This window comes from Canis lupus, chromosome 19 (assembly GCF_048164855.1).
Source record: "Canis lupus baileyi chromosome 19, mCanLup2.hap1, whole genome shotgun sequence".
NCBI classification, from domain to species: Eukaryota; Metazoa; Chordata; class Mammalia; order Carnivora; family Canidae; genus Canis; species Canis lupus.
In genome coordinates this window covers 54,989,197-55,016,676 of record NC_132856.1, presented here as the reverse complement: position 1 = coordinate 55,016,676, position 27,480 = coordinate 54,989,197, and the positions used below count along the sequence as shown (strand labels likewise).

At 40.5% G+C, this 27,480-nt stretch overlaps 2 protein-coding genes across 4 annotated transcripts in view; both read left to right on the top strand.

Annotated features, from left to right (window-relative positions):
• The window catches only part of LOC140610963 (putative adhesion G protein-coupled receptor E4P), a 42,929-nt gene extending 24,762 nt beyond the window's left edge, over positions 1–18,167 (top strand). For 2 of the 3 annotated variants that reach the window (XM_072787556.1, XM_072787554.1), the window contains 8 exons: positions 242–409; positions 5,941–6,135; positions 9,466–9,701; positions 11,529–11,595; positions 12,187–12,278; positions 13,446–13,626; positions 15,640–15,735; positions 17,830–18,167. In XM_072787556.1, coding sequence (XP_072643657.1) covers positions 242–409; positions 5,941–6,135; positions 9,466–9,701; positions 11,529–11,595; positions 12,187–12,278; positions 13,446–13,626; positions 15,640–15,735; positions 17,830–17,952 — 1,158 coding nt within the window. In that variant the 3' untranslated portion in view covers positions 17,953–18,167. The remainder of the gene's footprint in view (positions 1–241; positions 410–5,940; positions 6,136–9,465; positions 9,702–11,528; positions 11,596–12,186; positions 12,279–13,445; positions 13,627–15,639; positions 15,736–17,829) is intronic. The other variant, XM_072787555.1, reaches the window with a different exon arrangement.
• A 7,894-nt stretch (positions 18,168–26,061) lies between these two features.
• LOC140611477 (putative adhesion G protein-coupled receptor E4P) overlaps positions 26,062–27,480 on the top strand; it is a 39,995-nt gene continuing 38,576 nt past the window's right edge. The window contains exon 1 of the mRNA XM_072788222.1: positions 26,062–26,092. Coding sequence (XP_072644323.1) covers positions 26,062–26,092 — 31 coding nt within the window. The remainder of the gene's footprint in view (positions 26,093–27,480) is intronic.

The following is a 27,480-nucleotide window of genomic DNA, read 5'->3' as shown; positions in this document are numbered from 1 at the left end:
GCCTGGGGAAAGCAGTTCATAAAGGTCAATCCCTGAGGCTCTGAGGTGACCAGAGAAGGGAAGAATAAATGAAGAATAAACCCCGCAGCAGGTGTGGTCATATGAAACTCTTTCTCACTAGTGTTCTAGATAATGGGATTTTCCTATTCCATTTTCCAATGTTAACACATCCATGACTAACCTATAAAATTGAAATAATAAAACCAGAAAGAGCTCAACTTTTATGCTATTCTCTTTTCAGCCTGGTGTTGAAAGAACAAAACCTTTCTGCGTCTTCTGGGAAGGATCAGAGGAGGGGGGCACCTGGTCAACAAAGGGCTGCTATCATGTGCACAGCAATGATTCACACACCAAATGCAAGTGCTTCCACCTTTCCAGCTTTGCTGTCCTCATGGATTTTGTTCCCAAGGTACCATGATCTATGGTCTCCTCCTAGTATCTGATTGTGTCCCAGAAACTGTGATATTGTCCTCTCCATGTCTTAGAAAAAGACTCTAAGATAAGGAGTCAAGTGGAAGTATCTTACGTGAGAGGTAATTCCAGGAAGCACCAGTAAGGGACTGGGAAATGAAACAAGAAAAAAATAGAAGCTAACGCAGAGAACGTTATCAAGCTCGTCACTACTGTGGGTATCTAGAACTTAATTCCCTCTCAAGTACTCTGGGAGTCAGTGCAGGAGATGCACCTGAGTCATCCTAACTGAACAGCAGGAGAGCTGGGGTATCTATACACCACCTCCTTTCAGGTATTGGTTGAAACCTGCATCTGGGGGTGGGGAATGTTAATTCTGGCATGTCCATGGGCACGGGCAGAGTGAGGTTAAGTTAGCAGAGAAAACCCTCAAACATTGGAAAGTTTGGGTTGTCAGCCCCAACAGTGGTGGGATCTAAGATAATCTGGACTCAAACATCCGTTACTCTGCAAAAGAAAGTTACAGCTAGTCAGATGGGAAAGAAGGCAACTGACTGCCACCAATGAAAAAGCATAGGTCCTTGAACTTCCCAGGTCCCAAACACATCTAGGATAAGCCAGGCTTAAAGAAATTTACCTAACTTCTTCTCCTACTTATTTACGCTCTCATTTATTGAACATTTACTGATGACAACCATTATATTACACATTTAAATACATGGTTTCATTTTATTCATTCAACAAATTTGCATATGACTGCTTACTATATGCCAGATGCTATTCTAGGCATTGAGGATATGGCAGAGAACAAAACAGATAAAGAAATCCCAACCTTCATGGATTTGACTTTGGAGACCTATGTTGTCCAATAGGATCATCAGCCACATGTGGCTATTGGGCACTTGAAATGTGGCTAGTGTGACTGAGAACCAATTTTTAAATTAAATTAAATTAAATTAAATTTTAATTTATTTAAATTAAGAAGCAGTGTGAAATATTTTTCCATTAAATACAACTTCATTGGTAGGACTTCATTTCACTTTTATCACTGAAAACAATAGCATCTGAACTCAGATGTGTCATAAGCAAAAAATATATGCTGGATTTTGAAGGCTTAATATAAAAAAAGTATCAGATATCTCATTTTTAAAAATTATTTTATTTTTTAGGTTTAAGTCCAATTAATTAATATATAATGTATTAGTTTCAGAGGTAGAGGTCACTGATCCATCAATCTTATATAATGCCCAGTGTTCATGACATCAGATGCCCTCCTTAATATCTGTCACCCAGTTACCCCATCTCCTCAGTCCCTTCCCCTCCAGCAATCCTCAATTTATTTCCTATGATTAAGAGTCTCTTATAGTTTGTCTCCCCCTCAGATTTTGTCTTATTTTTTCTCTCTTCCCCTATGACCACTGTTTTGTTTCTTAAATTCCACATGAGTGAGATCATATGATAATTGTCTTTCTCTGATTGATTTATGTAGCTTAGCATAATATCCTCTAGTTCCATTGACATTGTTACAAGTGGCAAGATTTCTTTTCTTTTCTTTTCTTTTCTTTTCTTTTCTTTTTTCTTTTCTTTCTTTCTTTTTTCTTTTCTTTTCTTTTTTTCTTTTCTTTTTTGGTGGCTGAATAGTAGGGCATTGAATATATATATATATACCACATCTTTATCCATTGATCGATTGATGGACATATGGGCTCTTTCCAGAGTTTGGCTAATGTGGACATTGCTGCTATAAACATTGGGGTGCAAGTGCCCCTTCAGATCAGTACATTTGTACCTTTCAGGTAAAAACTAGTGCGATTGCTGGGTCATAGGGAGCTCTATTTTCAACTTTTTGAGGAACATCTGTACTGTTTTTCAAAGTGACTGCATCAGCTTGCAGTCCTACCAACAATGTAGAGTTCCTCTTTCTCCACATCCTCACTAACATTTGTCGTTTCCTGACTTGTTCATTTTAGCCATTATGACTGGTGCAAAGTGGTATCTCATTGTTTTTTTTTTTAATTTTTTATTTATTTACGATAGTCACAGAGAGAGAGAGAGAGAGAGAGAGAGGCAGAACACAGGCAGAGGGAGAAGTAGGCTCCATGCACCTGGACCCCGACGCGGAACTCAATCCCGGGTCTCCAGGATCGCACCCTGAGCCAAAGGCAGGCGCTAAACCGCTATGCCACCCAGGGATCCCCTCATTGTGGTTTTGATTTGTATTTCCCTGATGGCAAATGATGCGAAGCATTTTTTCGTGTGTCTGTTGGCCATATGTATGTCTTCTTTGGAGAACTGTTTTTTCATCTCTTTTGCCCATTTTTGATTAGATTATTTGTTCTTTGGCTGCTGAGTTTGATAAGTTCTTTATAGATTTTGGATAGTAGCCCTTCATCTGATAAGACATTTACAAATATCTTCTCCCATTCTGTCCGTTGTCTTTCAGTTTTGTCAACTGTTTGCTTAACTGTGCAAAAGCTTTTTATCTTGAAGTCCCAATAATTCATTTTTGCCTTCGTTTCCCTTGCCTTTGGAGACATGTCTAGCAAGAAATTGCTGCAACTGAGGTCATAGAGGCTGCTGCCTCTATTCTCCTCCAGGATTTTGAAGGATTCCTGTCTCATATTTAGGTCTTTCATCCATTTTGAGTCTAATTTTGTGTGTGATGTCGGAAATGGTCTGGTTTTATTCTTTTCCATGAGGCTGTCCAATTTTTTCAATACTATTTGTTGAGGAGTTTGGTTTTTTTTTTTTCCATTAGATATTCTTTCCTGCTTTGTCAAAGATTAGTTGACCATAGAGTTGAGTGCCCATTTCTGGGCTCTTTTTTTTTTTTATTGGAGTTCAATTTGCCAACATATAGTATAATTCCAGTGCTCATCCGGTCAAGTGCCCTCCTCAGTGCCCATCACCCAGTCACCCTATCCCCCCACCCACCTTCCCTTCCACTACCCCTTGTTCATTTCCCAGAGTTAGTCTCTCATGTTTTGTCTCTTTATTCTGTTCCATTGATCAATGTGTCTGTTTTTGTGCCAGGACCATACTGTCTTGATGATTACAGCTTTATAATAAAGCTTGAAGTCCGGCATTGTGATGACATCAGCTTTGGTTTTCTTTTGCAACATTCCTTTGGCTCTTTGGGATCTTCTCTGGTTCCATACAGATTTTAGGATTATTTGTTCTAGCTCTATGAGAAAAAGTTGATGGTATTTTGATAGGGATTACGCTGAATGTATAGATTGCTCTAGGTAGCATAGACATTTTAACAATATTTGTTCTCCCAATCCATGAGCATGGAATATTTTTCCATTTCTATGTGTCTTCCTCAATTTCTTTCATAATAGTTCTCTAGCTTTTAGAGTACAGATCTTTTACCTCTTGAGTTAGGTTTATTCCTAGGTATCTTATGGTTTTGGTTGCAATTGTAAATGGGGTCGACTCCTTAATTTCTCTTTCTTCTGTCTCATTGTTAGTGTATAGAAATGCAAATTATTTCTATGCATTTATTCTATATGCTGCCACATTCCTGAATTCCTATATAAATTCTAGCAATTTCAGGGTGGAGTCTGAAAATATGCAGGGAAAGATCTCAATCTTTTGGTACAGATTGAGACCTGATTTGTGACCCGGTATATGATCTATTCTGGAGAATGTTTTTGGTGCACTTGAGAAGAATGTGTATTCTGTTGCTTTAGGATGGAATGCTCTGTATACATCTGTGAAGTACATCTGGTCCAGTGTGTCATTCAAAGCCCTTGTTTCCTTGTTTATTTTCTGCTTAGATGATATGTCCATTGCAGTGAGTGGAGTTTAAAATCCCCTACTATTAATGTATTATAATCGATGTGTTTCTTTAATTTTCTTATTAGTTTATATAATTGGCTTCTCCCATGTGAGGGGCATAAATATTTACAATTGTTAGATCTTCTTGTTGGATAGACCCTTTAATTATGAGATAGTGTCCTTCCTTATCTCTTATTACAGTCTTTGGTCTAAAATCTAATTTGTCTGATATAAGGATTGCCACCTCAGCTTTCTTTTGATGTCTATTAGTGTGATAAATGGTTCTCCAACACCTCATTTTAAATTTGGAGGTGTTTTTAGGTCTAAAGTGAGTCTCTTGCAGACAGCATATCAGTGAGTCTTGCTTTTTTATCCAATCTGATATCCTGTGTCTTTTGATTGGGGCATTTAGCCCATTTTGAAAGATATGAATTTAGTGCCATTGTATTACCTGTAAAGTCATTGTTTCTGTATATTGTCTCTGTTCCTTTCTAGTATATGGCAACCTTGAGCTAAGAGCCCACTCCTGGGCTCCCTGATTGCAGCTAGCTTCCTCGTTCTGATGCCGGGAACTCTACCACACTCCAGCACCCCTACTCTTCCTATGACCCTGAGGATCCTGAGACCACACTGTTCCACCTAGGATACTGCTTGGTTTCACCACTTGAGCACCTTTGAGGCAGGGACATCCCTCACTGGAGCAGACTTCTAAAAGTTCTGATTTTGCTCTCTGGTGCTATATCACTTTCTGGTAGCCAGCTTCTGGATGTTCCCTCCCCTCCTTGATTTATCTTCCCAGATATCTCCTCAGATTCACTTCTCAACTCCTCCTACCTTGCAGAAAGTGGTTATTTATTTATTTATTTATTTATTTATTTAAATTGGAGTTCAATTTGCCAACATATAGCATGACACCCAGTGCTCATCCTGCCAAGTGCCCCCTTCCACCATTTGCTTCGACGTGGATGGAACGGAGGGTATTATGCTGAATGAAATAAGTCAATTAGAGAAGTACAAACATTATATGGTCTCATTCATTTGGGGAATATAAAAAATAGTGAAAGGGAATAAAGGGGAAAGGAGAGAAAATGAGTGAAAATATCAGTGAGGGTGACAAAACATGAGAGATACCTAACTCTGGGAAACGAACAAGGGGTAGTGGAAAGGGAGGTGGGCGGGGAGTTGGGATGACTGTTTAGAGTTGCAGCTATTCTTTTTTTAGATCTCCGGTTGAGTTTGCAGGTGTTCAGAATGATTTGATAGCAATCTAGCTGAATTCCCAGGACCAGATGAAACTAAGGTCTATTCCTCCACTATCTTGGACCCCCTCTCTTAAATATCTCATTAACAATTGTTTTACATTGATTGTAATCTGAACTCATTGCATTTTTTTATATTGATTATGTTATATTCAATACATTGTACTGATAATATTTTGAATATATACGATTAAGTTAATTTGACCTGATTCGTTTGACATTTTAAAAGGTATGGCTACTAGAAAATTTAAAATTCCACATGTGGCTCACATATTTCTTTTGGATAGCACCAGGCTAGGGTTTTGGTTTCTTGATAGCCTTGTGTGCTGGATGCTATGAGTGCACCCATTTTGAAGATGGAAACATCAAATCTCAGAGAGGTCAAGTCAGTTGTATAAGGGACTGAACTGGGAAGCCTATCAGACTCTCCATCAGAAACATAACTGCAGAATTGGAAACGATAACGGATTCTTCCTTTGGTGGCTTATAGGTGGATCCTGTGCTGACTGTGATCACCTATGTGGGACTGAGCCTCTCTCTGCTGTGCCTCCTCCTGGCAGCCCTCACCTTCCTCCTATGCCGATCCATCCAGAACATGAGTACCTCCCTCCACTTGCAGCTCTCCATTTGCCTCTTCCTGGCCCACCTGCTCTTCCTTACAGGGATTAATCAAACTAAGCCTGAGGTAGGTGATTTAACCAAATCACCTTGCTGTCATAATCAAATCTAGCCATCTTGTCTTGAGGAAGGAGGGAGAAGACAAGAGACAGCAGTGATGGTAACAGTATGGATGGAACTAGAGAGTATTATGCTAAGCATAATAAATCAGTCTGAGGGATGAGTGGGTTGAGCCTCAACCTCTGGCTCAGGTCATGACCCCAGGGTCCTAGGATCGAGTCCCACATCGGGCTCTCTCTGGGGAGCCTGCTTCTACCTCTGCCTATGTCTCTGCCTCTCTTTGTGTCTCTCATGAATAAATAAATAAAAATCTTTTAAAAAATAAGTCTGAGAAAGACAAATACCACATGATTTTACTCATATGTGGAATTTAAGAAATAAAACAGATGAACATAGGGGAAGGGAAGGAAAAATAAAATAAGATAAAAACAGAAAGGGAGGCAAACCATAAGTGACTCTTTTTTCCCAAGATTTATTTATTTCGAGAGAGAGAGAGAAAGCAGGGGAAGAGGCAGAGAGAGAGAATCCCAAGCAGACTCTGCTGAGCATGGAGCCCTGTGAGGGGCTTGATCCCACAACCTGAGATCATGAACTGAACTGAAACCAAGAGTTGATTGTTCAACCAACTGAGCCACTCAGTGTCCCCAAAAGACTCTTAACTCTAGGAAACAAATTGAGGGTTGCTGGAGGGGAGGTGGGTGGGGGGATGGGGTAATTGAATGATGGGCATCAAGGAGGACACTTGATGTAATGAGCGCTGGGTGTTGTATACAACTGATGATTCACTGAATTCTACACCTGAAGCTAATAATACACTATATGTTAACTAAATGAATTTAAATTTTAAATTTTTTAAAATAAGTAAAAAATTACAAAATAAAGAGTCAGCAGTGATGGTATTAGGGGGAAAAGCAAGTTTCCATTTCAACTCTCCTCATCTGTAGCTCTGAATGAGACCTGTACTTGCTGAGAAGCCATTTATCAAGCTGATTGAGAGTTAGGCTGATGGTATTAAGTAAGGTAACAATAGTTCCTATAATAAATAAACTCCAAAATGTCAGTGGGTTATCACAAGAGTGATTAATTTCCCCCTTCTGTACCATAGAGGGTGGACAAACAGGTTTGAAAAGTGTCTATCTTCCAACCTCAGGCTGATGGAAGCTTTTCTGTCTTCTATGCACAACTTTATTTTTTTTAAGATTTTGTTTATTTATTCATGAGAGACACAGAAAGAGAGGCAGAGACACAGGCAGAGGAAGAAGCAGGCTCCCCAAGGGAAGCCCGATGTGGGACTCCATCCAGGACCCAGGAATCACACCTTGAGCTGAAGACAGACGCTCAACTGCTGAGCCACCCAGGCGTCCCTTCTATGCACAACTTTGTTTGTTTTTCGTCAAATATTTTATTTTATTATTTTTTACATATTTTTTATTTTTATTTATTAATTTTTTAATTTTTTATTGGAGTTCAATTTGCCAACATATAGAATAACACCCAGTGCTCATTCCATCAAGTGCCCCCCTCAGTGCCCGTCACCCAGTCACCCCCACCCCCCGCCCACCTCCCTTTCCACCACCTCTAGTTCGTTTCCCAGAGTTAGGAGTCTCTCATGTTCTGTCTCCCTCCCTAATATTTCCCACTCATTTTCTCTCCTTTCCCCTTTATTCCCTTTCACTATTTTTTATATTCCCCAAATGAATGAGACCATATGTTTGTTCTCCTCCGATTGACTTATTTCACTCAGCATAATACCCTCCAGTTCCATCCACGTCGAAGAAAATGGTGGGTATTGGCCATTTCTAATGGCTGAGTAATATTCCATTCTATACATAGACCACATCTTCTTTATCCATTTATCTTTCAATGGGCACCGAGGCTCCTTCCACAGTTTGGCTATTGTGGACATTGCTGCTATAAACATCGGGGTGCAGGTGTCCCGGCATTTCATTGCATCTGTATCTTTGGGGTAAATCCCCAGCAGTGCAATTCCTAGGTCATAGGGCAGATCTATTTTTAACTCTTTGAGGAACCTCCACACAGTTTTCCAGAGTGGCTGCACCAGTTCACATTCCCACAGTTATGAACAACTTTAAAGGTCATCCAAGACAACTCTAAAGGTCATCCAAGAGTCCTTTTCATTTTACCCAACTGAAAAGAAAAAACACGGCAGAGTCCCACGAGGGAGGTTTATACAGGCCCTCTTAGAAAGTTGTGTAAATCATGTCCCTTCACATTCTACTGGCTATAAATCCGTGGTATGGTCCCACCTGACAACAGGGGAGCAGGGTGGTGTATTCTCTAGCTGGAAGTCCCATCCTAATGACAATCTATAGTCTGGAATCAGAGGTGGAGGGAGTTTTTAATTCTGAGTGACAGTGGCTTTGCTATACTAACAACATTAGCTTTTGTCTCCATTATGATCACAGGCATCATAATATCCAGGAAGAATTGGAACTAGCTGTTTTCCAAAACTCCTTTTAACCCTAAAAGACTATGATCTCAGAGCCAGAAGGTTACAAAAGCACTGTTTTCCTCCTTGGGAGGCAGTATATTGCTATGGTTAAGAGTAAGTACAATCTCTGGAGACAGGGTTTCAAGTACATTTTTATTTTTTACTAGCTGTGTGATCTTGGGTGAGATTTTACCTCTTTGGGCTCCAATTTCCTCATTAGGAAATGGGCAGATTGACAGAGTAAGTGCTGAGGCTGATTCTGGCCCACTCTGTTTCTGTAAAAAACACACAAAAAATCAGTTTTTATAAAATGGTCTGTTTTGTTTATTGGAACCACAACCACCAATGTCTGAGAGCTTGATGTCCCAGCTCAAGCAGAGAGAGCAAATTCTCCTTTCCTCCATATGTTACTTTTAGACTTCAGGTGGAATGGTTGATGCCTGCCCTCATTGGTGAGTGTGATCTTCTTTACTCAGCCTACTGACTCAAATGCTAATGTCTTCCTGAAGCACCCTATCAGACACACCCAGAAATAATGTTTTACCTGTTATCTGGGCATTCATTACCTCAGTTGAGTTGATACATAAAAATAAGCATCACACCCACACAAAGGGCAAGGGCCATGGACTATTCATCTATCAAGTTTCATCTGTCATGGATCTGAGGACTCTTCCTATGACATTCATTCCTTGGTATTTCTGGCTTGCCCTGTATATGAGGTAAGCATGGGGTCACTGAGAGCTCCCCAAATTGTGTTGCTCCCAGGTAAAATATTACAGGTGTTAGAATTGAAAATGCAGGCCACACCCAAGTAATGCTAAATGCTGAGGACATAATTGGGTACAGGGGTACAAAACACATTCCTAATTGTTGTCTCCCCTCCAGGTGCTGTGCTCCATCATTGCAGGGGTGCTGCACTACCTCTACCTGGCCGCCTTCACCTGGATGCTCCTTGAAGGGCTGCATCTCTTCCTCACTGTTAGGAATCTCAAGGTGGCCAACTACACCAGTACAGGCAAATTCAAGAAGAAGTTCATGTACCCTTTTGGCTATGGGATTCCAGCTCTGATTGTGGCTGTGTCTGCAGTAATAGGACCCCAAAATTATGGAACACACACACAGTAAGCATGATGTATGCCGTGATGGTGGAATTGGTGTCTATGGCTGACACACGATCAGAAACCAAAAACATTTCAGTCCATTTCCCATTGTAAATTATTCCTCAAACCAGTCTCTTTATAAGCCAGAATTCTATTTTCTCTTAGAAATCCCTAGAGAAATGGTTCTCAGCATCTTTGGGGGCTGGATCCTTTTGAGACTTGGTGAAATCCAGGGCCTATTTCCCCAAACAGGGAAATGTACCTTTCAGACAAATGTACTTACACATTAAATTTTGATTACAACTTCAGGATATTAGGGACAAAAAGTACATTCAATAACTTCAAGGATGAAAAAGCCCACCTGTAGCCTCTGTGCTCTGTAGGATTCTGAAAGAGTGGCTGAAGAGGTTGAGATTCATCCCCAAAATGAAAAGAGTAACAATAGCAGCAAATTGGAAGGCTTGTGATGCCTCATAGATAGCCTATATTTCATCTTATTCTCCCTGTAATCCTGTGGGGTCAGCACTGTTCATGATGTCATATTGGGGCTTAGTGCATCGAAGAAACTTTCTCAAGATCACAGCTGAAGTCAGAATTCTTCACTAAAGGGATTATTGCCTCACTAAGGAAGTTTGCAAAGCTCTGCAAAGTTAGTTGAAGATGTTAGGGTTTTGGCAATGGGGTTTCTGTTAGGGAGTAGGCGGGCATGTGCTAAAACAACGTAATGAAGGTGATGCTTTTTTTTTTTTTTTTTTTTTTTTTTTAAGGTGATGCTTTTGAAGGAAAAAAGATGCCCTGTCTCCAGCTTAAACCAAACATCCGGCCAGAATGATTCTGGGGATATTATGGTAGCATAGAGCAGGGGTGGACAAAATTTCTATAAGGCATCAAGTGGTAACTTTTTGTCTCATGAGCCATATGGTATTTGTGACAGTTACTGAACTTTGCCCTTAGAGTGGGGGAGCAGCCAATTCATAGACCATATTAAATGGATGAATGTGGCTGTGTTTCAATAAAACTTTGTTTACAAAAACAAGTGGTGGACTGGATTTGGCCTGTGGGCTATCATTTGTAACACTTGGTATAGAACATAAGCACAGGAGCTTTTCTGTTCACTAAGTGTTGACAAACTTGTTAGATTTAATAGTTTTATGCTGCCAGGTTTCTGTTCAGAATAATTTGACTATCTTTGCCAACATAAGCCATGACATAATAAAAAGTACTTGGGCAACAGCGTACTTCGTATATGAATATACTTCATTAGCATTGGTAGGTTTTCTTGCTCTAGTTAAATTACTATTTTTACTCTCTTATACCAATTGTTACTAATAGGGTACTATTAACTGAGCCCCACCTCTTCGCCAGGAAACATATTCAAAATCTATATACACATGATCTCATTTGATCTTTCCTACAAGATCCAGATGAGGAAAACTGCAAAAACGTGATGAAAGAAATCAAAGAAGATTCAAATAAATGGAGAGATGGTCATTGTTCATGGAGAGGAAGAATTAATATTGCCGAGGAGTCAGTCAATTCTTTCTAACTTGACCTATAGATTCAATGCATTCACAACGACAATCCCAGAAAATTATTTTGTAGATATTGATAAACTGATTCTAATGTTTATTTAGAGAAGCAAAAGATCCTGAAGAGCTAACACAATATTGAGGAAAGAACAAAGTCAGAGGACTGACTCTACTTAACATCAAGATTTGGCAATATAGCCGCTGTAATCATTTAATCTTTTCAATACTTCTGTTTGCCCCCACTTACATTTGGGGTAACTGAACTTAGAGTATACAGCTTGTGTCAGATGCGAACCCATGTGTAACCTTCTCTCGACAGCTGCTGGCTCAAGTTCGATAGAGCATTCATCTGGAGTTTCATGGGACCAGTGGCAGTCATTATCTTCGTGAGTGACTAGCGATAGTTATTTATGGGAGTGCCTGCCCTGGGTTGGCCAAACATAGAGTGTGATTCCTTCTGTGAAAGTAGAAATGATGTGAAGCTAAGAAAATATAACCTAATGTGATGAACTCCTCTTCCTGGAAATGCTCTCTTCATCTGTCTTTCCCTGCTTCCCCCTGGTTCACTTGTTGCTTTGATGGAGTATAACCCTCTGCTGGGAATTCTTCTAAAAATCCCACGTTTCTTCATTCAGCAAATATTTAACAAGTATCTACTCTGCACAGAGTGACATGTTCTCCTGTTCATCAGAAATTTCCTGATCACATCCATTATCCTGGTATAGAAATTAATAGTACTCTTTCACTTTCAAGGTGACTTGGTGTGAATGATAACTATATAGTCACCCTAATCAAGCACCAAGTGCCACAGGTACATATACATACCATGTGCTGTATAAAAGACCAGAGCATATGCTCATAGCATTCTATGAAGCCCGTATCTTTTGGAAAAAGATTCTTAGGTCTACCTCAAATTGAGTTGCCTGCCATGGCCTCAAAATAAAATTCCAATTCGGGTTTTCATTTTGTGTCCACAGATAAACTTGGTGCTGTATTTCCAAATTCTGTGGATTTTGAGAAGCAAGCTTTCCTCCCTCAATCATGAAGTTTCTACCATTCAGGACACCAGGTAAGAAGTTCCCAGAATCAGTGGTATCCACAGATTTCTCCTACAGGACTACTTTTCTTTCTAACTAGGAAAGAAAAACCCATACAAAAATCTGATACAACATTTCCTAGGACTGGATAAAGAGTATGTGAGGTACAACTTCTAGAGGTAAAAACTATAATCTTAGGTAGCTTCATGTACTCCTTGATCTCTTTATTCAACAAATATTTATTGGGTGCCTCCTTTGTGTAACATAATCATCATATGAAATTCATGCCAAGAGAATCAGTGTTATCCTGCCTCCCCCACCTTGTAAATCCACCTACTTCTAGGGACTCTGTTATCCTTTATTGGAGATGTTCATTTCTTACTGGTGCTGATCTAAATGATTGAAATTAATGATAAGAGCAACTGACGTTAACTAGGGACTTGGTAGATGTTGGAAATTTACCAATATTCTTTCACTGAATGCTCATAACTCCAATCTATGTGGTGGATATGAGTACCAGCCCCCATTGATAAGATGAACAACTGCTTATTTTACCCAACAGTGGGCTAGAACCTTGCATTGGTGAGTCATGTATACAGAACTTAAAGGAATATCTTTCCAACTTCAGACCCTGGCTTTCATCTCATCTACTTCTCAGACCAAACTAACATTTCTTAGCCTTAGTGTTTTCCATCCTGAAGGGTCAAACATCACCCTTCTAGGTATTTCCTCATCCCTCTACAGGTGTTGGAGGAGTGTAGGCTCACACCCCTGTGTGCAGGCACACATATCATCTCACACACGTAAGCTCTCCTAGACAGTTGCCATCAACAACCCTGTTCTGTTTTATAAAACACAATTTTCAGTTGAAGGAACCCAACAGCTGTTATGTTCTGAAGTCATGATATCATCCTCAATTACATTTTCAAAAAAATATCCTAGAAGGCATGTTCCACACTGCTTCCAATAGATCCAAATAAGAGACTTGCAGATAAATCATTTCCAAGGTTAGGAGAAACCATTACTCTCGATAATGATTGAAACATGAGTTTTCTCTCATCTTTGAGCTGTATGACTTTGCATAAACCACTTAAGCACATGAGGTTGATGTAAAGTTTAACTCAGGTGATTTGTGCAAACCAACAGTGCGCAACACATAGTGATCAATGATAGTCATTATTGCTCCTTTTCCTTTGCAGAGTCATAACATTTAAAGCCATTGCTCAGCTATTTATCCTGGGCTGTTCTTGGGGCCTTGGATTTTTTATGGTTGAAGAGCTGGGGAAGGTGATCAGATTAGTCATGGCATACACATTCACCATCATCAATGTCCTGCAAGGCATTTTGCTCTTTGTGGTACACTGTCTCCTTAATCGCCAGGTAAGCCTAATTATTTTGTCTCTTGCCAGCCAAGACAAAAAGTCTTACTGAATGGTTGGTCCCATTCTCACCCTTCTGATGTTTTATGTTTGTATTTGGTGCTGCCTTCCTTCTGGGAAGAGGGTTTAGGTTATGCTTCAGTATGACATGTGCTCTGAGCTGCCCTAGCTCCTAACTAGCCTTCGCATTCCAACCTATCTCTTAAGAGTGTGCTTCTGTCTGCTGCAGATGATATCAAAATACCATAGACTGTATGGCTTGGGCAACAGAGATTTCTCTTATAATTCTAGAGGCTGGAAATCTGAGGTCAGTGTGCCTGTGCTATTAGGTTCTGGTGAGAGCTCTGTTCTTTTTTGCAGAGGGCCACTTTCTTGCTCTGGCCTTACATGGAAGAGAGAGATTTTATGCTTCTCCTTTTTGGGACATTAATCTTTTTGGATCAAGGATGTACCCTTATGACCTCATTTAATCTTAATCATTTCTATAAAGGGCATCATATCTCCAAATACAGTCACACTGGGAGGTTAGGGCTTTTACATGTGATTTTGAGGAGACATAGTTCAGTTCATAGCAGAGCATGTATCAGTCAGGATAAGGGAGATTATGCTGCAGTAACAAAGAGCCACCACCCCCTGATTTCTGTGGTTTATAAAAATAAAGGTTATTTCTTGCCCAATCTACATAGCCATGGCTTGATCTACATTGTTTTCACTCTGGGATATAGGTTGAAGGGCAGCCCTTATTTAGAACACTGATATTCTCATGGCAAAGGGAAAGGAGATCCTGATAAGTGTAGCTTAATTAGCTTTCTTCATTGGCCAGAGCAGATTACTTGGCCACACCTAAGTTCACTAGAAAGACACATAACCTCTTATAGTGTAGTGCACTTAGGGCAGGGCACTGAAAAATTTGGCTGAATATACCAAAAACAGAGAGACTTCAGCTCTAATGTCAGGTTTTCTACTGAGTAGGTTGCCCTGTGACCTTGGGCAGCCTTCTTATCCTCTCTGAGCCTCAAACTTCTCACCTGTGTAAATGGCAACACCTGCCTCACAGGGTTGAGAATTAGATGAGCTATTGAAATATAAATCTCCTAGCACAGTCCTTGGCACACATTAAGTTCTTCAGAGGGTCATCATTATATTTTTATTTCTCTTAGAAGATTAGAAACAGTTTTTCTGGCATTTCTCCCTTTTCTATTGATCAGAACTACCAGCAATTAAATGGTGGTGGCAAAAATGCCATCATAACACTTCATTAATTTCTCTTTCATCTTCTAGGGCCTTCTTAATGCTTAGTATTCCTCACACCTAGAATAAAGTATAACTCAAGTGTCTTAGTGAAATAATGTTTAATATGAAATGTTTAACTATCTTAAAACATGTTAAGCATGTTTCAGGAAGGAATTCATGAAATCTAAGGATTGGTTCAGATAGTGGTTAGTGTCAGGGCTCTGGAGTGAGAATGAAGAGGTATTGAATGCTGGCTGTAGGATATGAGACAAGTCCATTTATTTCCAACAGCTTCAGCTTCTTTATTTTTAATTGGGGATAACAGAAGAACCTTCCTCATTTGGCTTATGTCAGACTGAAATGATATATTGTATATAAAGTGTATTGAAGATTGCTAGTGTTCAATAAATGGTGGCCTTTATTGTTATAATCCCCCACCACCACCACCATCATCTTCATTGTCATCAGAGTCATCATCATGACCATCAGGTATTCCACATGATCACCACCATCACTTTCACCATCCTCCTCCTCCTCATTGTCAGGATCATCATCACCACCACCAATCTAGAAGGAGTAGGTGATGCCTGACATTTAGTAAATACCTTTTCTGTAATGAGGAACTTGAATTTTAGAATGAATGAACAAAAGGATAGCTGAGAGTATACAGAAAACCAATGAGAAGGTAGCCATGGGACTTCCCATGTATATCTTTAGCCTGCTAATCAAGGTCCTTTCTCCCTTATCAAGCACCTCCTTAATAAACCTCTATATTCCTCAGGTGCGAATGGAATACAAGAAATGCTTTAGCGGGATCTGCAAAGGGGCTGAAACTGAGAGCACTGATGTAACTCACTCTATGACCCAAATGAAAATGGTAAGACCAGCTTCTCTGCAGTGCTGTGTACTTGCTGAACCCAAAATCTTGTACTGCCAGGAGCTTCCTGGTCCCTTGATCTGAAAGAAAAGAGAAACTGCATTACTTCCTCTGTTATAATGGTGGCTTTTGGTTTTTAAACCAAAACCAATGGAATTGTTTTCCTTTCTTTCTTTTTCTTTTTTCTTCCTTCTTTCTTTCCTTCCTTCCTTCTCCTTTCCTTCCTTTCTTCCTTCCTCTCTTTCTCCTTTTCTTTTCTCTTTTCCCTCTTCTCTCCTCTCATCTCTCTCTCTCTCTCTTTCCAGTCTTTACATAAATATCAAAATGATATTTCTCAAAATTTAAATATATATAACAACATTTATTTAACAAATATTTACTAATTGTCCCATATTGCCAGTCACTGTTTTAGGTTCTGAGGAAACACCAGAGGATACATTGACTAAAATCCTTGCCTTCATAGAATAAATTCTGATGGGGGAGGCCAACAATGAACCCCCAAACATGGATTATATACTATTTCACAAAGTGATATGGGATATGGAAAGATACTGAGCCGTGAAGATAAATCAGGACACATGGGGTGGAGGGAGTTTGGTTTCCAGGAAGGGGGTCATGGTGACAGCCTTTCACTGTCTATTACCACCTTCTATTTTAATTCTCTGCATGACGTCCTCTCTGTATGATATTTCTCTTAGTCGGGGAAAACATGAAAGTGTTTACCTTTGGTCAAACTCTGCCCCCTGTAGGTTCAGTGATGTGGTTACTATCATTTTCCTTCTACCTAGAGTATGCCTAGCCCATAAAAGATGCTCATTTAATTTGCTGAGTGTCTAAGGTCCTTGTTTATAGATGAGGACACAGAGTGGGAAAGTCCACAGGGTTTGCTCAAAGCTACTCAGCTGGGTACAGGGATTCACTCCAGATCATCAACAACTTTAGGACCACTTCCTGGGACACGCACTTTCACACAGAGGACAACTGGCTGCTGATAGTGTCCTAACAGCATATGCCAGTGGCTCAACCCTTGGCTGAAATCACCAGCAGTCAAAGGATTGCAGTTCAGGACAGTGTCTACCTGAACTGTGTAAAAGAACTGTCCCAGCCCATGTGGTCTCCAAACACATGTTGCATAGTGGGACCCACAGCATGGATTTTGGGGTTCACCTATTTGTATTGGAATCTGGATTCTTTCAGGCTCTAGCTGGCAGATGCTGGGCAAGTGGCTTAACCTCTCTGAGCCTCAATTCATTCATCATTGAAATGTCTGATGGACTGAGGAACAAAACAGTGTACATGGAAGCTTTTTGTTCTACTCTGAACCATGTCAGCTTTTATTACTACTTTTATTAACACCAAATTATCAAGAGTCAACTATATAGAAGGCTCCACACAGTAATCCTATCCTCTTATCTTTGGACAATACTTTACCTTCTATAAAGCACATATTCAGGGTGTCTGGGTTGGCTCTGTCAGTGAAGCATCCCACTCTTGATTTTGGTTCAGGTCATGATATCAGAGTCATAAGACTGACCCTTGCATTGAGTTCCATGATGGGCATGGAGTTTGCTTGAGATTCTTTCTCTCCGCCTCTCTCTGCCCCTCCCCCCAACTTGCTCACACACTCTAAAAAATTAAATAAAAGTAAAGGTAAAAAATAAAAAGCACATATTCAATCTTACAATCTTTATTGATCCTCTGTAGCATTTAGTGATCTGTCACTGTGTGAAGGGAGTCAAGGTGCCTGAATTCAAGTCCTAACTCCACCACTTCCAGGCTGCATGAGCTTGTGCTAGCCATTTACTATCTCTGTGCCTCAGGACTTCGTCTGTAAGATGAGGATGATAGTAGTATCTTTCTCATCATGAGAAGTAAGCAAGGTCATATGTGTTACTTGCTTAGAGTCCTGCCTGGCACATGGTAAACAAATACATTATAAAAGTTTGTGAAAGTTCAGATAAATAAAAAGGTCATCATAGATTGCATTTGGGATGGGGAGAAGGTTATAAAGTCAGATATTAGGGTGTCTTTACTGAGCTAAGACCTTAGAAAAATTCTGGCTTGTCATTTCCTGAGGTGTTAATTTCTCTTCAGATTGTTCTACCTACTATCTCCCCAAATAGGAGGAACTACGGATGTCATCAGAAGTTTTTCCTAGAAGAGACCTTGCTTCTTGGTAATCTATGGCCTGAGACTCGTCCTGTCTGTGCTATTTGACAAAGAATAGAAACCTGAGCTGGTTCTGGACAGCGCCTCCCCTGGTCACACATGGATGGGACAAATGCCATCATCTGTATCTTCCTCCTGAAAGCAGTTCTGAGACTTTTCTCTATCTTGGCTTCTATCTCAAGAGATAGAAGGGGTCACTGGGAGACCTTTGAGACCCTTACTCAATATTGTATATCATGTGCCATTAAATACTCAAGGAATGATTTTTAGTAATGAAAGAAAGTGTATTTTCTTTTTCTAGCTATTGCTACCTTGCCCAAGATTTATTGTCCAACATCTGGATTCACCTGACAGGTTTTTCTCTCTTGGCAATCGGTTGTATTTTATGCTCCTGAAGATTTTGCATCATTCAACATTTTCAGAATTCAATAATTCCCATATGAATAAATATTAAAAAGAGTGTTGCTCTCTTACAATGCAAAATTCCTCCACCATCCTGCTTAGGAGCATGTTGTCACCAGAAGGGTCTTGTAGTCAAAAGACCTGCATTATCTTCTTTGCCTGATGATTTTCAAACCTACTTGTTTCTTGGGTTGATTTTGTTTGTATAGTATCATCTCGAATGTATCCTGTGGGAATACTCCCAGACCAGCAGCATGGGGGTCACAGCAGTTGTTTCTTTCTCTTTTTGTTTGTTTTAATATTTCTAATTTCTTTTTCTTTTTAAAATTTTTAAATTGGAGTTCAATTTGCCAACATATAGGATAACACCCAGTACTCATCCCATCAAGTGCCCCCCTCAGTGCCCATCACCCAGACACCCCCACCCCCCACCCAACTCCCTTTCCACTACCCCTAGTTCGTTTCCCAGAGTTAGGATTCTCTCATGTTCTGTCTCCCTCTCTGATATTTCCCACTCATTTCTTTTTCAAAGTAATTGGATTCTAGGAGTGATTTCCAACACTAGAATTAATAAATGCATGACTAACTTTGTTACCAGATGGTGTTTTAAAAAGAACCATTCTCTTACACCATACAGAAAGATAAACTCAAAATGGATGAAAGATCAAAATGTGAGACAAGATTCCATCAAAATCCTAGAGGAGAACACAGGCAACACCCTTTTTGAACTTGGCCACAGCAACCTCTTGCAAGATACATCCACGAAGGCAAAAGAAACAAAAGCAAAAATGAACTATTGGGACTTCATCAAGATAAGAAGCTTTTGCACAGCAAAGGATACAGTCAACAAAACTAAAAGACAACCTACAGAATGGGAGAAGATATTTGCAAATAACCTATCAGATAAAGGAGTAGTATCCAAGATCTATAAAGAACTTATTAAACTCAACAGCAAAGCAACAAACAATCCAATCATGAAATGGGCAACAGACATGAAGAGAAATCTCACAGAGGAAGACATAGACATGGCCAGCAAGCATGAGAAAATGCTCCGCATCACCTGCCATCAGGGAAATACAATTCAAAACCACAATGAGATCCCACCTCACATCAGTGAGAATGGGGAAAATTAACAAGGCAGGAAACCACAAATGTTGGAGAGGATGTGGAGAAAGGGGAACCCTCCTGCACTGTTGGTGGGAATGTGAACTGGTGCAGCCACTCTGGAAAACTGTGTGGAGGTTCCTCAAACAGTTAAAAATAGATCTGCCCTACGACCCAGAAATTGCACTGGGGGGGATTTACCCCAAAGATACAAATGCAATGAAATGCCGGGACACCTGCACCCCAATGTTTATAGCAGCAATGTCCACAATAGCCAAACTGTGGAAGGAGCCTCGGTGTCCATTGAAAGATGAATGGATAAAGAAGATGTGGTTTATGTATACAATGGAATATTCCTCAGCCATTAGAAATGACAAATATCCACCATTTTCTTCGATGTGGATGGAACTGGAGGGTATTATGCTGAGTGAAATAAGTCAATTGGAGAAGGACAAACATTATATGGTCTCATTCATTTGGGGGATATAAAAAATAGTGACAGGGAATAAAAGGGAAAGGAGAAAAAATGAGTGGGAAATATCAGAAAGGGAGACAGAACATGAGAAATCTCTGTGAGAAACCAACTAGGGGTGGTGGAAGGGGAGGTGGGCAGGGGGTGGGGGTGACTGGGTGATGCGCACTGAGGGGGGCACTTGATGGGATGAGCACTGGGTGTTATTCTATATGTTGGCAAATTGAACACCAATAAAAATAATTTTATAAAAAAATAAAATAAAAACAATAAAATAAAAACAATTTTACTTGATAACAGCAGGAAGCATAGAAATAGCATCTGAGAGTCACCATGATTCATTTGAAGAGATTTCATGTGCAGTTTTTAGGTGGTGGCCCAAAGACTGTCCTTTTCTGCTTAATCCATTCAAGTGTCTCCTCCACATGGCAGTGATACAACCAGAGTGTATGATTTACTCCACTTGCTGGCCTTAAAATTTTGTGATTCCTCTTGAACAGTAAAAGTTTTGGGAGGTTCACATGGTTTCCAAAGGCATGCCTGTGGTGCTCTTTTTATGTCATGCAACATCAAATTCACACAGATTAAACTTACATGAAATGCAACCTTCCAGGGCAGTTGACAAATTCTTGTGCTTAAGCTCCACAAATATTGCTGCTGTTTTCAAGTCCAAGACAGTTGCAAGAAGAGGATAAATCAGCCAAATGTTCTAGGTGCTGTGGGTTTGGACTCTCTAGTCAATATTTTTCCTCCCTCCCAACATGAAGTCCATTTTCTTCCTCCTTTCTGCCTCTCTCAACCTTTTGCTTTCTTTAAGAACTAGCCTCTACCTCCTTCAAGAACCTTTTCTTCTTCTAGCCCTCAGAAATCCATTTCCCTTGCCATCCATATGATTTGACTTACCCTATATTTTGTGTGCTGTTGCACACATGATGTATGTGTTTCCTTGCCCAGATTATAAGCTTCTGGAAGGCAAGAATGATAAATATTATAATGATAAATTAACAAGGTGATAAGTGAAATGTTCCTTGCCTCCACTTAGCGCATTACTTCTCAAGCTCTTCACTGTTGACATTTTGGGCTAGAAAATAACTGGTTGTGGGCAGGCTATGCTGTTCATTGCAGGATATTGAGCAGCATCACTGGCCTCTACCAATGAGATGCCAGTAACTGCCTTTATCCCAAACAACCATCACAACCATAAAAAAATGCCTCCAGGCATTGCCATCTGGGTATAAAAACGATCCCATTGAGAATTACTGGTCTAGACATTAGTTTATAGTGAACAGGTAATTCCTGAAGAAATCATTTGTGGTCAACCAGCTGTTTCAGGAAATGAATAATGGACCAGAGACCTGAATGTGTTTGCTAGACTTCTAATCTTTACTCGGAGGTGGCGGTTTTATGGGGAACTTCTCTTGTGTTGTCTGCCCAGCTTTTCTTTTCTGGGAACTTCCCAGCCCCTGTGGCAGAGCCATTGACCCAAACCCACTTCTGCTTCTATGCAACATGCACTTTTGCTTAGAAGGGACCATGTTTGGGTTAGTGTTCCAGAGGAGAGGAAATAAAACAAAAGGTGTCTAACCTGGAGCTCTTAAGATTTTCTTTTATTGCATCACAGAATACTTTGAGATTCTGATTTTGAAAAAGTGACTTCTCCCTGCAAAAACACATATAGGCATCACATCAATCAGGGATGCTTTTAGTTGCAAGTAATAGAAACTTAACTGACCTGTCTTTCTGCTCCAAATGTGGCCTGATAATCAGTAGCATAGTGTCATCCAAATCACTTAGAAATTTGGTACAAATGCAGAATCTTTGGCTCTATCCCAGATCTAGTGAATTGGGCTTTTCATTGTAACAAGGTCTCCATGAAAGTCTATGCAAGTTAAAGTTTGAGAAACTTGAGTCTATAGCTCTGCATCATCAGCACTGCCTGCCAGCTTGTTACAAATGCAAACCTCAGCTGTCACCTGGGAATTGCCATCAGACTCAGAACCTCTGCAGTGGAGAACCTAGAAATTCATGGCTTAACAAACTCTACATGAGGTTGAGAAACACCATCCTACTCAAAGCAAGGTCCTGGAACTAGCAACAAAGCACTGACTGACTTGTTAGAGATTCAGCATTGCAGCCTTCACTCTAGGCGTACTGAAGCAACCCTGCATCGTAAGAAGACTCTCAATAGATATAGATGTTCAAATGACATGGAATCCAAGTTGAGATCTGGTGAAGCAATTGATGAGATCATCAAAGGTACAATCTCCATCCCTTTCCATCTCATCAAAAATGAGAATGTTCTTTACAGACAGCTGAGAATCTTCTGGTATCTTATCTATAGTAAAGGAGTGAAGAGGGAGCTACTGCAGTGGACACTTTACTGGTCCCTCCATATCTGCTCTCATGTATGTCATCAATATGACATCCAGGGGTGGGCCCTGATTACCCCACCATCCAGTTTTCCCAGAACTAAAGAGTTTCCCTGGATGTGGAAATGATGGTACTAAAACTGGACAGCCCACGGCAAACTGAGATGGTGGGTCAACTTAACTCACTTCAATATGGAGGTCAGATTATGTTCTTCCTCTTTTCAAAATCTTAGTTCCCATAACCACAATCCAGAGTCCTCCTGGCGCATCTCCACAAATCAGAGATAAGGGTACTTTCACCCTTACTTCTGGGGGTTCACCTCCTACTCTTTTCCTTCTAGCTTCCTTCTACTTCTCTCTCCAGCTGAACAGCTCTTCTGACTCCTCCTCAAACAAAACAGACCCACTTCTGTGTCAGGAGTGGCAGGGATCTTGTTGTTCCCTCCCAGAGTGCTCTTTACCCCTAATGTCTCATGACTCCCAATCACTGTAAGTCTCTCTCCACACATCACTTTACAGTGAAGCTGTTCCCAATCTCTATCACCTTTCCCTGCCTTAGCATACTCCATAGTACTCAGCATTGTTGCACAGACATTTACTTATTATTTGGTTTACTTCTTGTGTTACTCACTGGAGTTTCCATGCAGCGAGGGCAGGGGGTTTGGTCTGTTTTATTCACCTCCCTATTCTCAGTGCTTAGAATAATATCCAGCATATAGTAAGTGCTCAATAAATACTCCTGGTTTATGATGAACTTGCTGATTGGCCCTTCATGTTCCCGGTTTAGGTCTTATGCTCTCACTATATCTGTCTTGGTCATCATTTCTCACCCCCACATCTCATTATATTTATGCTATATTTATGAGTATGCACAGATATATACTCAATAGAAAAGACAGAACACTTGCCTACACCTACAACTAGAAATCAGAATTGCTAGTGTGTCAGCTTTCTTTCATGATCCTTTTGCCTTTGGCATAGAAGGGGCTCCCCACATGCCACATAATATTGTCTCTACTGGTCATTGCCAGTTGCAGCAGTATGGCCACCCAGAAGGGGTCCATTCATTGACTTTTCCTCTAACCACTCAGATTTTCTGTCCTAAGCATTTTAACTAAGAGACTAGAATGGACCTGGCAGATGTTCAAGAAAAATACTACTCTAACGGCTAGGAAAAAAGTCATTCAAGGAAACTTGCTTGAGAACAGTAATGCAGGATTTATTCAATAGAGGGATCATCTCAATGGGTGTAAGGACCAGTCCAATAGGGTCTTGAAGACTGGGAGGAAATTGGACTCAGTTCTGATACCAGCAGTGACAACTGGAGATTTACATCCAACAAGAAGGGTGGGAGTCAGGGGGTGTAAAATCAACAAGAGGAAACATCAGGGCCAGGGGATTTCTTACTGAAAGCAGCTAGTATGGTAAGATATGGAAGGTGGAGAGATACCAGGAATGGGGGATTTTGCTAAACTGATTTAGCAAGATTTTTTATCAAACTGGATTCTACAAGGACAGAGACGAAAGCCCAAGGTTGTTGACCTAGTCCAGCCAAGTCCAAGAAGAGAATCTTTGTCAAAGGTCCCATTGGAATGGCCATGAAGATCCTGTTCACCAAGTGGAGAAAGTCATTCTACAGAGTGAAGAGGACAGACTGAACCACATTGTAGGAAAAAGGAACAATAATTATGTGATTCTATAGCACAGAAGCTAATGGCTAGAGCTGAGAACCCACGTGTGGAGTCCCAGGTCCACCAGGCTTGGGCAAGTGGCTCAAACCTTCCCAACCTACCACTCCTACTACAATATATGGAATCTCTAGGTTCTTGCTGCTCCTCTTGGAATAGCACAGTGTTCCACCAATATTAGTGTGAACTTCAAATTTACTACCTAGGAGATAGACAAGATGTTTATCTCTACCTCAAAGTATGACATTGACTTCATTTAGCTTATTGAGAGAATCACTCATTCTCCAACAAGAAGTAGAGGCTGGCAGCAGGGTGTCTGTAATGGAGATATGGGCTGGCAAGCAGATGAGATCAGACAGGGGGAAGTTCCAAGAAGTGAGTGGCTAGAGTCCAAGGAACTGAGAATTAGGACAGTTAGTATTTCTATGTCTGCTTGCAACAGACGGGGCAGGGCAAGGGAGAGGATAAGAACACCTGTTTCAAAGTAATTTCTGCATGGCATAAATACCATGAAAAGTGGGAAGAAAAGCAACTTCACCTCACAAATCAAATCCTACAAGTCTGAGATGTGGAACTGAAATGTTCCTATATTACTACTTGATACCTCATTCTTTCATTTACCTACACGGAGGGGCACACGCTTATTAATATTCAATATCTAGTTCTGTGGGTTTGATTCAACTTACTTTTTCTCCTCTCCAGCAGGCTTTCCTGATCAACAAATAAAATTGTATATATTGACGGCGTACAACGTGATGTCTGGATAGACACAGACACTGTGCAATAACCACACTCAAGCTGATTAACACATCCATCCCCTCCCACAGTTACCATCTCTTAGCTTTGATGAGAATACTGAAGCTGCACTGTCAGCATGTTTCAGATATAGAAGCTCATGTTGTTAGCTCTAGTCCCCACACTGTAAAGCAGACCCCCCCCAAATTCATTCATCTTACACAACTGAAACCTTACATCCTTTGACCAGTATCTCCCCAATTCTCCCTGCCCCCAGGTCCTGGCAGTCATCATCCTAGCCTCTGCTGCTATGTACTCAGCTTTCTTAGATTCCACCTAGAACTGAGATCATGCCATGTGTGTCCTTCTGTGTTTGGCTTATTTCACTTAGTATTGCATCATCCAGATTGATCCCATGTTGTTGCCAATGACAACGTTTCCTTCTTCTTTAAGGCTGAATAAAATATGTGGGTATATATTTCTGGCACAATTCTTTACCCATTCAGGCTTTGATAGACAGGTTGTTTCCATATCTTGGCTATTGTCAAGATACAATGGAATATTACTCAGCCATTAGAAATGACAAATACCCACCATTTGCTTCGATGTGGATGGAACTGGAGGGTATTATGCTGAGTGAAATAAGTCAATTGGAGAAGGACAAACATTATATGGTCTCATTCATTTGGGGAATATAAAAAATAGTGAAAGGGAATAAAGGGGAATGGAGAAAAAATGAGTGGGAAATATCAGAGAGGGAGACAGAACATGAGAGACTCCTAACTCTGGGAAATGAACAAGGGGTGGTGAGAAGGGAGGTGGGCGGGGGGCAGGGGTGACTGGGTGACAGGCACTGAGGGAGGCATTTGATGGGATGAGCACTGGGTGTTATGCTATATGTTGGCAAATTGAACTCCAATATAAATAAATAAATAAATAAATAAATAAATAAATAAATAAATAAATTCCACATATGAGTGAAAATATAAAATAAAATAAAGAAAAAAAGAGAGTGCTGCAACGCACATGGGAGTGCAGATGTGTTTTTAAATGTTGCCAAGCATGCAGGGTTCGCAGGGTGGTTGCTGGCTTGGCTGATTAGTGCCCCAAAGTCAGGGATGTCCTCCTTCCTTGGTCCTTATTTCTGTGTCCAACAAGTGACTAAGTGACCAGAGAATTCTGCGGTAAGCATGATGTGGATGCAAATGGCATCTAGAGGTTTGTATTCATGATGTTGCCTTTAATTTGATTTGCCTCTACTTAACTGTAGAAATAACACCAACAGATTGTGGTCCTCTTGAAACCTCCAAGACTTCTTGAGAAATAGGAAATAAGACTCTACAGTTCCCTCTCTATTATCAGTTATCAGTTAGAAGGTAGAGGGGCTATGGCGAAGAGGACAAACTTTCTTCTGTGTGGTGAGTGTTAAATATCTTATTTTCTTTGGTTCTAGAACATTTAAACTGTTCAGTTGAGCTGGTGGAGGGCTGGCCTGAGGACATCTCCTGAGATGGGGCATGTCTGGATTTCTAAGTGTGTCTTAAAATTGATATGGCCAATATTTCAATGATTTTATTTGCCACTTATTTTCAGATACAATGTCTAATGTCCTTGAGAGTAAAAGCAACATTGAAAGTAGTGCTTCTCAACTTGGGGCAGTTTAGTGCCCCCACAGGGGACCCTTGGTAATATTTGCAGAGAGTTCCGGTGGTCTTGCCTCAGGGTGAGGGTGTGCTTGGCATTTAGTGGGTGGTGGCCAGGGGTGCCACCCAACACTCTCCAGTGCACAGGCCAGCCCCTGTATGAGGAAGTATCAAGGCCAAAAAGTCAATAGTGCTAAGGCTGAATAATCCTACCTTAAAGGAAGCCATGAAAATTTAGGGAAAAAAATGTAATGGCACGAGCTAAAACAACAAAAATGTACACCAAATTGGAAAACAAATCAAAACCAAAAAACCTCATGGAGAGATTCATCAGCAGAAAACTCAAAGTCTCCATCCACCAATGGTTTTAACCATTGGTGTAGTTGATTTTTTTTTCTTAAGTTCCAGTGTAGAGTATCTTCCTTCTCTGGACTTGTCAGCATGTATATATACCCATCTGAAGTTGACAGAGGACTTGGTATTTGGGGAGATCTTGGCTCCAGTCCACGAGGCTCCTCAGGGCGTCCTGAGTCATGTAAGCTGAGTCTGAAGAGAAGTGAACTCTTCATGTCTTGTTGTATCTCTTCCAAATGGACAGTGAGGGGATCTTACCATGCAAGTTCTCTCCTCTCCCTGTGGCACAAAATAGGACACTTTCTGGTCTCTGGGACTGTTGGTGTAGTAAATGTAGTGTTAGTAAAAGGTGCAAGATCTCAGAAACTAAGGTTGTGAAGGAGCACTTAAGGAATAAGGTGAGTGGCAATGTAGCCTAGTGAGAGGTTGGGCTTTGCTGCTTCCCTGTTGTGTTCTCTTGGGCAAATTCTTGAACCACCATGCACCCTCAGGCTCCTGTGCTATAAAATGGGGGTGAGAAGAGGCTCTGTTCCTTGAGAATGTCAGGGGGAATCCATGAGATGGTCATACCTGGAAGGTGCTCATCAGTGCTTACTCAATACTAGGTATCACTATTGGTAATAGTGGTTCCCTGTCCACCTTCTCTGCTATAGCTGTTGGCATCAAAACCACTAGTTTTAAACTTAATGTTTAAAAATGTTATTGGTGGGAAGAGCACTGGTTGTTATGCTATAGGTTTGCAAATTGTACTCCAATAAAAAAATTTAAAAATAAAAATAAAAATGTTATTGGGACATAATTGGTACATG